Raw genomic sequence first — 16068 nt, 5'->3', positions numbered from 1 at the left:
AGTTTCCCCCCTCCCAGTAAAGGCACACTGCTTTGCTGCTCAGCAGGTAGAAATACCTCAGTAGAGCCACATCAGAAACAAATCTGATGAATATACAAGCAATAAAACCACGAGGTCGTGCAGCTCATCTGCATGCGTGTGTGAAGTACCAGCTGGATTTCTAAATCATTTGAAATGTATTGAATTTGTTTCCAGATCCAGTCCAACCCTTTCCTGCGCTCCAGCTTGTCTCGCCTGTCCTACCCATCCTTCGCCAGGCTTCTGGACACGTTCAGTAGCAGTCACATGACTGAGGCGCTCGTGCCGCAGCCTCCTGCTAGTCCGACGTTGCGGCGTATGGCCGTCACCATGGAGGTATCACGAAGGATAGTGACGGCGACCGGAACACATCGCATGCAAGGCTATGCAGAGTGCTACATGGAGAACTTTGTCCCACAGAAGCATCTTTATTTTTCTATTGTTTGTTACATAACGTTGTCCCAAGGTAGACTTGTCTCCAATAATGAAGGTAAATTAAACTGTCTGATTAAGACTTTTTCATTTGGTGCATCAATGTACAGGAAATACCAACTGAATCAAAGCTCTTTTTTCTTTTGAAGTTTTGATTGAACATACTTGAAGTCCCTGATGCAAATACCAGTGTCTCCATTCTAGTCGTAAAGCCCGAACCCTCACTGTCCCCAAACTACGGCCTCCTTCCACATCTGGCCCGGCCCCCTGAACAATACCAGAGATGATTTATTTAGGGATTTCTTTGCATATACAGTATGTAACAGAAACATAGGACCATCCATTTTCAGGGGGCAAATTACCCTTTAAAGCAGCCAAACAAAAATCAAGACTGCACATTCCACCCCCACCCGACCTCCCCCGCCCTCCAATAAGGTCTGGTCCGAAAACCACCAGAATTCCAGCGGCCCAAAGAGCGACAAAAATATAGGACCACTCTAGAATTTCACTTCAATAAACTTCATTCAGAATATTGTCACATATTTTTATACAACACTTAATGGTACACAAGATTGCATTGTCAGAAAGGAAGAAGGTAGGATGGATGAGTTAGAACACAGAAACCTGTCAAATCGCAGAATTTATCGCAAGCTAGGCCGTTCACACCAGGTAGTTGGCGAAAACCTGACAAAGAAAAGTATGATACTGAAAAATCTTCTAGTCGACCAAATACTGGAGCTTTGAGTCATGACCGAAGGTGGCAAAGGGTGGGGTAGATATTTAAGTCCAGGGGGAACTTGGCAAAATCACATTTCCAGTCCATGTACAGTTTGTACATGACTAGTAGTCCCAGTCGGATAACGGGAATAAGAGTTGATGGGGACAGAGTGGAAGCAAACACAAAAGCTATATTGTTGCAATTTAAAAAAGACAGTGGAGTGAAAAATGGAGCGGGAGAACCTTAAGGGGAAGAAACGATACATGCGCAATGATGAATGAACACATGGTCACAGAAGAAAGCAAATCTACGAACTAACATATACTGGTGGCCGGCAGGAGAATGGCACCATAGGAAGACTCATTCACGGGGAGTCGGCCAGGATACTGTCCATAATACGGGGGGGTCCTCACTTTGCGACTTGTAGGATTTAAGACGGGCTTTCTGAATTTTTAAAGTTTAGCGACAAGGAATCGCTGTTGCTGCTGTGGCGTCATGAGAGAGTACGTACGTACATGTACAGTATAAATGGCCTATACGTATGCAAATATAAAAAAAGTGACCACAAAACGTCTGCCGATTCTCGAGGTTTCGTTTAGCGACGGTATCTTTTAGCGATGAGGACTTTGAAACGTGGTTCCGTCGCTAAGTGAGGACCAGCTGTAATTACTATTATATAAACTAATCATAATAGTTTCACCAGACTTGACACATCTGGTGTAATAATGTGGATAAACGGAGCCCATGGCAGTTCTAGGGTTAACATGGCAGCAGGAAGCTGAACGCCGATGTGAGCAGAATGCCCGGAATGCAAACAACGTTGTTCCTGATTGGCCGGTAGACGGCTGGAGCCGGTCTGGGAAGTTTCCCCCCCCAGTAAAGGCACACTGCTTTGCTGCTCAGCAGGTAGAAATACCTCAGTAGAGCCACATCAGAAACAAATCTGATGAATATACAAGCAATAAAACCACGAGGTCGTGCAGCTCATCTGCATGCGTGTGTGAAGTACCGGCTGGATTTCTAAATCATTTGAAATGTATTGAATTTGTTTCCAGATCCAGTCGCACCCTTTCCTGCGCTCCAGCTTGTCTCGCCTGTCCTACCCATCCTTCGCCAGGCTTCTGGACACGTTCAGTAGCAGTCACATGACTGAGGCGCTCGTGCCGCAGCCTCCTGCTAGTCCGACGTTGCGGCGTATGGCCGTCACCATGGAGGTATCACGAAGGATAGTGACGGCGACCGGAACACATCGCATGCAAGGCTATGCAGAGTGCTACATGGAGAACTTTGCCCCTTGGGTCAAGAACCACGGCGGATGGGTACGTCATTTAACCCCTTGATGCAGAGCTGCTTGGATTCAGATTGCAGCTGACATAACAGAAGTACTCTGCTGAAGACGGTTGGTTCATTCAAGACGAACCTGGAACCAAATACAGGAAACGAGGGGTTAAAATGAACGCTCGATGGCGCACACTGATAAAGCGAGCTTTTTGTCAGCCACACATTCACAGACTGAATACACAGCAGCAACAGGTCAGCTGCAAATAATTGTGTATCCTGTACATAAGTACTCGTAACGATATTAAAATATGAGACTCTAATGGCCCAACCCAACAGCCAATCAAATGCTACCTGAGGCCAAGCCATCCTCCAGTTCATGACGTCTAAACATGCCCTTTACCCTGGAATCAAACCAAATCCAGCCATCATTTCACTTAAATAACATCGTAAAGACATCTTTCTACTATTTTATGTATCTTGACTTACAGAAATTGCTTCTTATTTGCATATAGTTTGATACAGTGTTACGGTAATTTCCATATTTCCATACATACTGTATGAAACACACATCCTGCACAGTTTGCATGGTCGTTTGATACGAGGCACCATCAGGGATGTTAGGCATACTTGAAAATGCAATTGTTTATTATTAGTATTTGCAGTAGTAGAAATAATAGTTTTAAAGATTAAGCTTTATATTCCTTTCTTTTTAACCTTTGAGTTCCTGTTTTTCTTCCTTTCTCAGGAGAAGCTGATGGATTTGGAAGAGTACGACTGAGTTCGTAGAGATTCCAGGCCTCTTTATTCCTGGTGGAGCTACTCTTTATTCATGCATGGATAAGCCTTTCCACCGACTCTCATATGAACTGGGACAAAATGCATCTGGAGTCCGCTCACAACTTTATTGAGGGGAAAATTTGCTTGGAGTCGATTCACCTCTCGGCCCCTGGATCAGAAGCTGTTGCTCGTGCCGGAGAGCGTGACCCTCCAGCAGCGTCCCACAGAAGCATCTTTATTTTTCTATTGTTTGTTACATAACGTTGTCCCAAGGTAGACTTGTCTCCAATAATGAAGGTAAATTAAACTGTCTGATTAAGACGTTTTCATTTGGTGCATCAATGTACAGGAAGTACCAACTGAATCAAAGCTCTTTTTTCTTTTGAAGTTTTGATTGAACATACTTGAAGTCCCTGATGCAAATACCAGTGTCTCCATTCTAGTCGTAAAGCCCGAACCCTTACTGTCCCCAAACTACGGCCTCCTTCCACATCTGGCCCGGCCCCCTGAACAATACCAGAGATGATTTATTTAGGGATTTCTTTGCATATACAGTATGTAACAGAAACATAGGACCATCCATTTTCAGGGGGCAAATTACCCTTTAAAGCAGCCAAACAAAAATCAAGACTGCACATTCCACCCCCACCCGACCTCCCCCGCCCTCCAATAAGGTCTGGTCCGAAAACCACCAGAATTCCAGCGGCCCAAAGAGCGACAAAAATATAGGACCACTCTAGAATTTCACTTCAATAAACCTCATTCAGAATATTGTCACATATTTTTATACAACACTTAATGGTACACAAGATTGCATTGTCAGAAAGGAAGAAGGTAGGATGGATGAGTTAGAACACAGAAACCTGTCAAATCGCAGAATTTATCGCAAGCTAGGCCGTTCACACCAGGTAGTTGGCGAATACCTGACAAACAAAAGTATGATACTGAAAAATCTTCTAGTCGACCAACAAAGATTTGTGATTGTGTTAAAAATAAAATATCGAATCCGAAAGCAAATGTGAATAATTTGGGTCTTGAAATACACCCCCAAACAATAAACAGGTTTCTAACTCATATTGATTCAATAAGCTTTGTTGAAAAATCTAATCGAACTAATTTAGATTTTTTAATGGTGCACAAAATGAACCGTGCATGAACTCACTAGAAATTACAAACTGGCCAATCAGAGTGATTCTGCTGCTGCCTTTGAGAGTTCAGGTGCGTGGCTTCACCTTGGTGCCGCTCTCATGTCATGTTCACAGCAAAGTCTGTTCCTTTTCTTTGTTCTTATGTCCAGCATCCTCAAAGGATTGCTCTCATAGATATGTTGTAACAAATGGTATTAAACATTCCAGGGTTTCTTAGCAATAACAATTCTCCATGTAGCTTCAAAAAGTCTTCCTTTGTTTTTCCCGGAGTGAGACTAGAGCTGCTCAACTTGGCATTGAAGTCACGCAGATTCTCCCCCTGGAAAGCTTATTGTGTGTATTTATTTTGTTTAATGTTTTGTATTGACTTGTCTTTCAATAAAAATAAATAATAAATCATGCCGATAGGACTGAATACTGAGCCTATTTTATATCAGGATATCGTCTTGGATATCCTGATATAAACAAGTATTTTTACTGGATGGCAAACATTTAAATTTTAAAATGATACGATATTTTACAAATATGAAGTGTAGTTACTATAGTGACATGAGTTTTACCCCACAAAATATCTGTTCAGAATATGAAAATGGAATTAGCTGCGTGTTTTGATCAACAAGGTTTCCTTCAGTTTCAGACAAATGGCTGCGGCGGCCGGTTGTAGTGAATAATGGCTGAGAGACAGAAATCACAGACATTACAATATACCTGATTTAGAGGTGATGATGATTTGGGCTTTACAGCTAAACATCGACTGAATTGCTCCTCAAACATGTGTGGATTCAGTATAGCTTGATTGTCTCAGCCCCATGAGGGCGGTCCAACATGTTCTGATGGTCTGCCTTGCCTGCAGTTCTCTCGTTTTCCCTCGCTCACCTGTGTTCTCTTGTGCCTTGCTCCACGACCTGCAGCAGGTGGGATCGGCTGGCGCCCCGGACGCACCTGTTCCTCGTAAAGCCTCCCATCTGCCACCACACCTGCGCCAGCGAGCTTCACGTCGGTGCCTCCTGCTACGCCGCTTTAACTGTTTTTCTCCTGCTCTCTGTGGATGTTGAACTTTTCCCGCTTGTTTCTGTTCAGCTTCCAGCCAGCGCTTGAGTAGCTTTAGTTTTTTTTTATTGTTCTCTTTTTTCTGTTACTGGTTTTTGAATGCCAGCCAGTCCCGTGACTTCTTCAGTTTGTATCTTACAAGAGTGAAAGACTGTTTCTGAATTCATCTACCTGTGTCTCTGCATTTTTAGTCCCTGAGCCTTAAGACAACATATCCTCAAGGCCAAATGTAAACCGTAACACGGTAAAAACGTAACTAAATGTAATGTCGTTTAATGTAAAATAAATGTAACTACTCCTTAACATGCTGTTAAATAACTATTTATTCTTTAGCCACCACTAATTACAATAAAATATTCAGTTTTGATATCACTTTTTTAAAAGGTTGTAACTTAAAAATTGTTAGAGATTAAGCCAAGCTGTAAATGAGAAAAATCATAAGTATGAACCAAAGTTTGTGATGGGAATAAATTAACACATCTAATAATGTGGAAAAGTTCCATTCAAATGCAATCATCACGCAGGAACAAAGATAATCGATACAAAATCAAAGCAAAACCAAAAAGCCACCACCTTGTCTTGTCATGGACATGCAGAAACCAAAAAAAACAACCAAAGTGGGAAATATATAGAACATTCCCCGAGTCAATGCCACGGAAAAGACGCCACTTTCAGGATCAGCACTGGACAGCTCCATGTGTAGCTGTGCTGATCCAGCAGATGGCAGTAATGCAACTCCGTGGACGGCAGGTGCTGAAAGAAAAAAGAAGAGGAAGAAGAAGAGAGGCGGAAGCTCGCTGACGATCGACTCTCTTGTTCCGGTTAGCTGTCCTGCAAGTTAATTTCCTAATAATATATTTTCCCATCGGCACTGTGGTCAGGAATCAGAAAGATGCCTTTGCCTGTCCAAGTATTCAACTTCCAGGTGAGTCTCGCGTTGCAGCTTTGTTCTTTCCGATGTTCGAAACGGAAGGCTAGCAGCTAACAGAAGGCCTCGTAGGCTAACAACATTAGCCGTGATGATACCCGGAGGACCCTAACAGGACACACGGGGAAACGGAAGACGCGATGTTTTGGGTTTTAGTCAGATACATGTCCCCATGTTAAGTTCAAGCTATCCTAGTGATGATGGACGCGCTTCTGTTATTAGCAGTTATCACGTTAGCTCTAAGGAGAGCAGCTAGAATCGCCTTTTTGTGCTAGCAGCTATTTTGAACGGCATATTAGCTGGCAGCTGTTTCTCTGTTTCTGATGATAAAGCGTGCGTGTTCGTGTTGAGCAGCACTTTGCGCTCAATATCAGTTTTCACTTCACGTCAATAATGTTAACATGTACATTTTGGACAATTTGCTGGGTCTATTTGTGCCAGAATTTAAGCAAGAAAAGTTTTAGGTTATACTTGTGTCAAAAATGAGATTAAATATATATTAAAACAATTTTATTCAGCTATCATGCAGATCATATTTCACAGTTCTGCTAAACCTTCCCCTAATTTCGTATTATTATTATTATTTCAGGGGTCTGTGGAGCCCATGCAGATTGATGCAGATCCTCAGGAGGACCAGCAGAATGCTCCAGAATCCAACTACATAGTGGAGAACCCAACACTGGTATTGACCTGACTGACTGTCAGACGCTCTATTTCACAGGATGCACAGCGCTACCAAGTAACATCATCATCCTGTAGTTTATTAGCTTGTTGAATATTTGTGGTTTATTAAAAATGGGTTTTTAAACTGTTGCACACAGATAGAATTGGGGCGGGGGGGGGGGGGGGGGGAGGGGGGTTGTTTGTTTTTACAATTAATTACATGGTCATTTATTTTAGCGTTGTAATTGTAGTTTTAATGAAATGTTGAAAACAAAATGAGTCCAAATTGATGTAGGAGTGAGGCAGTGGTGAATCTGAGCAGATTTGAAGTTGTCATTTCCCAGCGCTGCAAACTGCCGTGATTTCACACGCAGGCAGAACCTTAGTGGGCCAGTTGACAATAACTCGGCTTTCCACTTTGATGTTCTGCAAAAGTTTGTCTCATTATGTCTCTTTGTTCTCCTCTCGGTGTAAGGACAATAATGGCTTGCTGGGAATCTGATGACTTGCATCTTGCTTGCATCAACATCTTCATTGCTTCTCCTCTGCCTGTTCGCCGCCTTTGGGATTGTTCCCTGAAGCCCGTTTCCTTCTGTGCAGGACCTGGAGCAGTATGCAACCAGTTACAGTGGGCTCATGCGTATTGAGAGGCTTCAGTTTATTGCTGAGCATTGCCCTCAGCTCAGAGTGGAAGCCCTGAAGATGGCCCTCACCTTCGTCCAGAGGACCTTCAACGTCGACACCTATGAAGACATTCGCCGCAAGCTCTCAGAGGCCACACGGTATTATGGTTGCTGACCTGTGGGAGATCTCTGGACTGCAAAGCAGACCTGGTGTTTGCGTTGGGAAATGAATCTAAGCTTCTTATTTGATTTGTGTGTTTTGAACGTATTTTCTTTGTGTGTGTGTAAGGGAGGTGCCGGGTGTACCGGACACAGTACCTGAAGGCGGTGTCGTTCCTCCTCCTCTGGACTCGGCCTGGGCCGAGTCCACCAGGAAGAAAGCGCTGCTCAAACTGGAGAAGCTGGATACCGATCTCAAAAACTACAAGGGCAACTCCATTAAAGAGAGCATCAGGTACGGCGACGCAGGGAGGGTTGGCCATGATTTTAGGTCTGTCAGGATCATTGATTAGGCAAAAACACATGGGGGAGGGGCATGTAAGAGGCGTAGAAGGATCTGCATATTCTGGTTTGTGTTTGGACTTTCTACTTTATATTGGTAACAGAACATTTGTGCTGCTGGAGGAGAGTGTTGAGTGGTTTTAAGTATGGAAAAATACTCCTCTATTGCTACCGTGCGCTGATAGGCAGTGCAGGCGACGCCTCTTCATCTCCCGCTGTCCCTCCTCCTTCAGGAGGGGCCACGATGACCTGGGGGACCATTACCTGGACTGTGGCGACCTCAGTAACGCCCTGTAGTGCTACTCTCGAGCCAGAGACTACTGCACTAGTGCTAAACACGTCATCAACATGTGTCTGAACGTCATCAAGGTCCAGCAGGATGAGACGATAGTGGAGTAGAAAACACTTTTGGGTTCCAGCAAAAGAATCTGAGGAGCCACTTTCTGTTCTCCGCCCGCAGGTTAGCGTTTACCTCCAGAATTGGTCACACGTGTTGAGCTACGTCAACAAGGCGGAATCCACTCCGGAGATAGCGGAGGTGAGCGCCGCTGTCACACAGCAGAGGTCAGAGGTCATCCTCCAGCATCTAGACTGATCAAGAAATGAGAATGGTCTTCGTTACTATTCAGCCTCATATCCACAGAAAGCAGTCTCCGAGAAATGTCTGAAGTTTCACAGAAAAACGTTGCAGCGTTTAGTCCTGAACAAATAAAGGAAGATGGCTGCTAGAGAACAGAAAATAAATATGAAATGACAGGAAACCTGAATGCGTGATGCTTTTCACAGCTGACTTGAATCCAAAGCTCTAAATGCAACTTTCAGACCAGGTTAGAGGTTTCGCCTGAGTTCTGCTGATCTCGTCTGAATCAGAAAATGCTTCCAGCGCCCTCTAGAGTCTAGATTGTTCTAGTTTACAGTGCAGAAGCTCCGCAGTTACCTGTGGGGACTTTGATTGCGGCAGCACGGTGGCGCAGTGGACAGCGCTGTTGCCTCGCAGCAAAAAGGTTGCACGTTTGAATCCGACTTGGGGCCTTTCATGCACGTTCTCCCCGCGGCTGCGTGGGTTCTCTCCGGGTTCTCCGGCATCCTCCCACCGAAAACAGGAATATTAGGTGAATTGGTGACGCTAGCTTGTCCGTGGGTGTGAATGATTGTCTGTCTGTGATGACCTGGCGGCTTGTCCAGGGTGTACCCCCCACAGTCGCACCGACCACAGCAGCCGTTTAGGCGCCGGCTGTAATGCTTTGGTCAACTGACTGGATTTTTGGGTGAATTGTTTGTTGAAATGTGGCGACAATTTCCGACCATAATGTTGATGCGTTTGTATATTTAGCTTCGGCAGACTGAGAGCTTAACTCAAAGAAGGAGGATTCCTTCAACTGATGCATGTTTCTTTGTTTCAGCAAAGAGGAGAGCGGGACAGCCAGAATCAAGGAGTGCTCACCAAATTAAAGTGTGCTGCAGGTAACACGATGCACGCCCATTAAAGTCTCGGGTCTAAGAGGCAGCAACTCCAGGCGCGTTTACATGGACACATTGAATCGGATTAAAAGCCTGATCGGAATACAAATGCTCCACGTACACACCCAAATCGGATTATTCTTTCAAGCAGAAAAGCACGGAGCGATGTTTTGTTTAAACCCTAAAAATATATTTTTAGCGTCCATGAACACGGTGCATCCGATCATAATTTTACTCCGAACTCTGATCGGATTAAGGACATTTTGTCCGTGTGAACGCAACTTCTACCGTCTTCAGCAGTGGCTCCATAGAATAGTTTGCAGTTCCTGCTCAGCTAGTAACTGCTGCCAGAGTGGAAACGGCGTGACACGCCCCCTCCTCGCCCCCTCCTCGTCTATTCATGGGTTTCAGTCACGTGACGTTTTTGTTGTGGGCGCCATCTTGAGGACCGACCGAGGACCTGCGGCTACGCTGAGAGATGTTCTGTCGAAAATAACTCTCCTCACTGCCCATTGTGTGTCTCACGCCTTTTGTTGTGTGTTGTTGATTCAGGTCTGGCTGAGTTAGCCTCGCGCAAATACAAGCCGGCCGCCAAGTGCTTCCTGCAGGCGTCTTTTGATCACTGTGACTGTCCAGAGGTGAGTGCTGACGTCACAACGTGCACAGGTGCAACTCAAGAGTAGAGTATCGTAAAAAAAAAGTGTGTATTCTAGACTCATTACATGTAAACTAAATGATTTGAATCCTTTCTTTAATTTGATCATTATGGCCTACAGGTAAAACAACACTTAGGTCTAAAACGCAGGAAAGTTTCACTGTTTGAACGACTTTATGGGAAGTTAAGGCAACTTTCCATGATATTCACATTTCTTGAGATGCTGAAAATGTTTGCATCTCCTGAAGTCTGTAAGAAAAAAACAAAAGTTATCAAAAGTTAGTTACATTGTCAAACGTGAAAGCACAACAGAGAGATTTCAACCCGCGCCAGTTTCATTACCATCGAGCAACGTTTAATCAGAATGAAATAAAAATGGAATAAAATCAGCTTATATCCTTTATATTCTTCCACAATGCAGGAGGGCTTGGAATGTTCCTGCGAGAAACTTTCTATCCCAATCACCAGGACACTGGTGCCCCCCCCCCCCCATCACATAGTATGTTAAACGCTGACCGTTGCTGGGAGCTCTGAGCTTCACTGAGACAACAGAAAGCTCAGCATTTATTTTTGACTGTGGACATCTCTATCAGAAGTGAACTGAAAACGTACTCGTGTTTGATTTTCCTGACAACGGCATCTCCGAGTGCTGATGGGCTGACGGAGGACCGCCTTCGTGGCAGCCAATTAGAGATCTGCTTGATGCCCTCGATAACCCCAACGTTAGCGGCAGAATGATTTTCGCATTGTTGTGTGTGTTCTCTGCAGCTGCTGTCCCCGAGTAACGTAGCTGTGTATGGAGGCTTGTGTGCGTTGGCCACGTTTGACAGGCAGGAGCTCCAGCGTAACGTCATCTCCAGCAGGTCGGCGCTTCTATTCCAGGAACGGTATCGCCTTTATGCCTGCAGTGAGCAAACGTCTATACTAATCATCTGTTTCCAGCTCCTTTAAGTTGTTTCTCGAGTTGGAGCCGCAGATCCGTGACATCATTTTCAAGTTCTATGAGTCCAAGTATGCGTCTTGTCTCAAGTTGCTGGATGAAATGAAGGTTAGCGCAGAGCAAAGAAGAAGCTGGTTCCAACTCGGCAGGAGGAAACGGTGGTGCTGAGTCGTGACGTGTTTGTGCTCCCTGCAGGATAACCTCCTGTTGGACATGTATCTGGCCCCACACGTCAAAACGCTGTACAGCCAGATCAGGAACAGAGCCCTGATTCAGGTGAGACGGCAGCTTCTTGCTGGGTTTTCAGGTTCAGTCAGAAACATGGGGGTCTTTAGTATGACTAGAATGGTTGAACTTTAAAACTTTACTAGAGTAATACTGGGTAAGTATTTTTTTATTTTTACCTGATTCCAAAAAAAGTTGGGACTTAAACATGTAAATAGAAATAAAATGGGATCATTTACAAAATATTGGAACCCCATATTTAATAAAATGGCACGTGGATTGTGTAGGACGTCTTCAAACAATGCACCCATTTTGAATCTCATGCCATGATGGACGGCTCAGAGACAGTGGTGAGGACAGCCATGATGGACGGCTTAGAAACAGTGGTGAGGACAGCCATAATGGACGGCTTAGAGACAGTGGTGAGGACAGCCATGATGGACGGCTTAGAGACAGTGGTGAGGACAGCCATGATGGACGGCTTAGAAACAGTGGTGAGGACAGCCATGATGGACGGCTTAGAGACAGTGTCTCTCAGGAAAAGACAGGAGGCGGAGCTAGAAGTGGAGGAGATGAAGATGCTGAGGTTCTCCTTGGGAGTGACCAGGTTGGACAGGATTAGAAATGAGACAAAAAGAGGGACAGTGAAGGTTAGACGTTTTGGAGACAAAGTCCGAGAGACCAGACTTTGATGGTTTGGACATGTCCAGAGGAGAGACAGGGACTATATCGGTAGAAGGATGCTGAGGATGGAGCTGCCAGGGAACAGGACTAGAGGACGACCCAGGAGAAGAGACATGGACGTAGTGAGGGAGGACGATGATTTTCTATGGTGACCCCTGACGGGACAAGATGAACGAACAGTAGTAGTAGTAGTGTTGCTGATGTGTGTCTGTTGTGTGTCGTATTTCAGCCCCTACGTGTCGGCAGACATGACTAAGATGGCTCAAGCTTTCAACACCACGGTGGCAGCTCTAGAGGATGAGCTTACCCAACTCATTCTGGAGGGGCTCATTAATGCACGGATCGACTCCCACAGCAAGGTGACGCGCGCACACACACACACACCTCATGACTTCAGATGAAATGGCAGCACTAGCATACTTTTCCATGCATGTGTTTAAAGGAAAGCTTTTTAAGCTGCTGCTGGCTCCTCCCTCTTCTGGGGCAGCCTTGTCAAATCACTCAGAACACTGTGGATAGGCAAAGTGGAACAAATAATCGATCTCTGAACTGACAGTTCTAAAGCGACTCTCTGATGTGCTGACAGATTCTTTATGCGAGGGACGTGGATCAGAGGAGCACCACGTTTGAGAAGTCGCTCCATATGGGCAAAGAGTTCCAGAGACGCGCCAAAGCCATGATCCTCCGGGCTGCAGTGCTGCGCAACCAGATCCACGTCAAGGTAGAGAAAATGTTTCTGCTGACGGTCTCCAGGTGAAGGGACGAGCCCAAAGTGCAGTAGCCGAGGCAAGAACGGAGCTTACGACAGTCCGGAGTTAACGTCTGAGGAATGAGTCACTGTTGAGCCGGTGCTCTGTGGTGCCATCAGCTCCCCCACCCCCGTCTGTCTTCAACACAGGGTCTCGTTTGTGGATCTTATGAGGGGGGGTGGGGAGCTATGTTGGATTAAATGTTGGACTAAAAGTCTGACATTTTAACATGAAATACTCAAAGACCTTTGTCGTGTCTGTTTCTCAGTCGCCACCCAGAGAAGGCGGCCAGGGTGAACTGACACCAGCCAACAGCCAGACCAGAATGAGCACCAGCATGTGAGGGAGACGCCCCCCCCCCCCCCCCCACCGCCGGCTCGCCGTCTGACAGCCGCAGACCGGAGAGGAAACCAACACAACCACCCCGTCTCTGCGAGAGACACACAATGTATCAGACTTCAGTGTCCCCGCAGCACGGCACGGGGACGTCCTTCTGGTTTGGTGAAAGATCAGCACTTGTGTTAGGAAACGTGTTTGTCCTGTGTGCACGACGGAGGCCTCCTGAACCCAAACAAGGTTTGAAAATAAAAAGATCCTGCTTGTATCTGTGCATCAGCCATTGATCAATCAATCGCTGCAGTTGCTGTGATGAAATGTGTATCGATCGTGGTTCTCCGCTTTCACGCTGCGGATGGAGGAAATCTCCACCCATCAGTTAAAACTCCTTCTGACAGGAGACTCTGCCAGACGTTCCCACCAGACCCTCACATTACGTTTGGGCCTGCCAGGTCTGTCCGGCATCCTCCCCCATTTGACTCACCACCAGGTGGTGATCGGTTGACAGCTCCGCCCCTCTCTTCACCCGAGTGTCCAAGACATGCGGCCGCAAGTCCGGCGATACGACGACAAAGTCGATCATCGAACTGCGGCCGAGCGTGTCCTGGTGCCAAGTGCACATATGGACACCCTTATGCTTGAACATGGTGTTTGTTATGGACAATCTGTGACGAGCACAGAAGTCCAATAACAAAACACCCGGACCGGGAATATTCATGGGATTGGAGACGGAGCAATCAAACAAGAAACGTGGGAAATGTGGGATTTTATTGTAAAGCAGAATTTCTGTCTAAAGAAAGGAACCAGCAGGACGACTTCAGCCTTCGTCTCGTTAACAACACAGGAAGTGATTGTGATCCGTGAACAGACAGGAAGCACTGGGGGAGGGGCGGAGTCCAGGAGGAACAAAGACACGCCCGTTTACTCCAACACCTCCGGACTCGTTAGTGTCCGAGTCCCGCCGCAGGTTCCAGGAGGACTGGAAGCAAAGGAAGGATTTCTGAGGACGGACAGCAGAGACGACTCTAGAGGCCGTCAGATGTCTCTCGTCTCAGATCACATGACCCCAGGAGGACCAATAGGACAAAGGGAAAGCACAAACAACCCAGCAGCCGAAGAGTTAAAGTGTAATGATGGAGGACGTTCTAAGGACGTTGGATGAAGACAGTCTTAAAGATCCTGCTTGACGTCTCCAGAGAAGAGAGACGAGAACAATCCCCGAAATATTATATGACACCGTTTAGACTCTAATCAATAAGTATCGATCACTGGATCCTCGTCGCTGATATCTTTGATCGGATCGGGTTCTGGTGAAGACCCGGTGGACTCCAGTTCAAACAGGACGATGTGGGGACACCGCTCCTTGTCCCAGAACCCTGCAGAGACAGAACCAACAGAACTGAGCAGAAACGCCACGAAGCCACACCCGAACCCGATCAGTCCACCTTAAATGTCCAGGTGGACTCAATGTCTTTGTCCAACAACCTCAGATCCCTTCAGGTGAAACCGCTTCACCTTTTGTTGTGGGAAAGACACCAAAGGACAAAGACTATCTTGTCTCACAAGTCTGACAGAGAATAATCTCCCCGTGTCAGAAGGTTCTTCTACACATAGTGTCCCACACGAAGACACTCACTGCGTTCATTCTGTCCTTGTCCCAACGCCCTCCGGCTGCATGTCCACCTCCGGCTGCAGTCTCTTCGTGAGCTCAGCGCTGTCCTCAGAAGGTGGACGAGGTTTACCTGGATAACAAAGACGCATCATTCCACCGCTCACGGTTGCAGGTGAACGGATGCGAGTGGATCACCAGCAACACTCCATCAAACAAAAGTAGCTGCTGCTAAACAGAGGAGACGAAGAACGGGACGTCCTCCGAAAGGAACCGGGGACAGTTTAACGCTTGTGTTACAAAAAAAGTCCCATTCATGACCCTTCAAGTGGACAAAATGTCCACCTGTAAAATGTAATATTTTTCATGACCTCATTCTGGACCTGATCCAGTTGGAGAGATAGACACCGCCACCCCCCCCCCCCCCCCCCCCCCACCCTGCGTGACTGTGTCAAATTCCATAAACATTGATAAATAATCAACTGAGATATTGAGGAAAATATTTTGAATCTCCATTGACTGCAATATTAACAAATAGTTCCAAGTGATCCAGAATCCAGGATCTCTTCTGGATCATCACCAAAATGTAATCATCTGTTCCTGGAAACATTCCCGACAAATCCTGGAAACTTCATCCAGATCCGTCCAGAACCTTTTGAGTTATCTTGCTAACAGCCGGACAGACAAACGGCGGTGGGAAATATGGGTTTTCAAATTTAAGCCCAAATTACCCCCCTTTCAAAAATCACCCCTCTGTGACCTTTTCTTGGACACTATGTAGAACAAATGGACATTTTTGTCTCAAGGGTCGTGGACAGGTTAAACACGGATTACACAGTCAAATTATGGACGTTGAGATTTTGTGACTCCGCCTCACCAAAGAGGACGGTGGTTGTCCTGGAGGGAGCTTAGAATTTCTGAAATGGACTAAACTGTCCAGGAGTTACTCAAGGGTCAACACAGCACGACTGTCTTCCCTGGTCCGTCATCGTGGTTCTGGACTCTGAAGCTGAAACCACCTCCTGTTTGCTTCATCAGGTCAAAGTGTCCAATCAAAGCCAGGAGACAGAGACTGGTTCTGTCTGGGTCGCTCACCTGTCCTCTGTCTGTACAGCTTGAATCCAACGGCAGCCGTGAGGACGAGAAGAACCGCTGCAGTGATGACGATGATGATGATGGCGTTCCCGTTAGTGGGTTCCTCTGGAGAGCAGAAAACAACAAGTCAGAGAACAACGTCCATGTCCCAACAGAACCGTCCTGCAGACGGACA

The 16068-nt window shown here is 46.1% G+C and overlaps 1 protein-coding gene, 1 long non-coding RNA gene and 1 pseudogene across 2 annotated transcripts in view; 1 reads left to right on the top strand and 2 right to left on the bottom strand.

The window, feature by feature from the left end:
• Positions 1–6211: 6211 nt before the first annotated feature.
• LOC137914897 (COP9 signalosome complex subunit 1-like) lies at positions 6212–13196 on the top strand (annotated as a pseudogene).
• Positions 13197–13940: 744 nt separating this feature from the next.
• LOC137914887 (uncharacterized) lies at positions 13941–14855 on the bottom strand. The gene is made up of 2 exons (XR_011106428.1): positions 14826–14855; positions 13941–14565 (listed from the first exon to the last, which is right to left on the bottom strand). It is a non-coding gene; the product is annotated as an uncharacterized lncRNA (long non-coding RNA).
• Positions 14856–14860: 5 nt separating this feature from the next.
• LOC137914886 (major histocompatibility complex class I-related gene protein-like) overlaps positions 14861–16068 on the bottom strand; it is a gene marked incomplete at its 3' end in the record, with an annotated part of 5931 nt that continues 4723 nt past the window's right edge. The window contains exons 5-6 of the mRNA XM_068758376.1: positions 15894–15998; positions 14861–14931 (exon numbers count right to left, since the gene is read on the bottom strand). Of these exons, the coding sequence (XP_068614477.1) occupies positions 14861–14931; positions 15894–15998 (176 nt within the window). The remainder of the gene's footprint in view (positions 14932–15893; positions 15999–16068) is intronic.

Source organism: Brachionichthys hirsutus, unplaced genomic scaffold, assembly GCF_040956055.1.
Source record: "Brachionichthys hirsutus isolate HB-005 unplaced genomic scaffold, CSIRO-AGI_Bhir_v1 contig_391, whole genome shotgun sequence".
NCBI lineage: Eukaryota > Metazoa > Chordata > Actinopteri > Lophiiformes > Brachionichthyidae > Brachionichthys > Brachionichthys hirsutus.
Note: the sequence above shows the minus strand (reverse complement) of the source record. Positions and strands in the feature narration are given on the sequence as shown.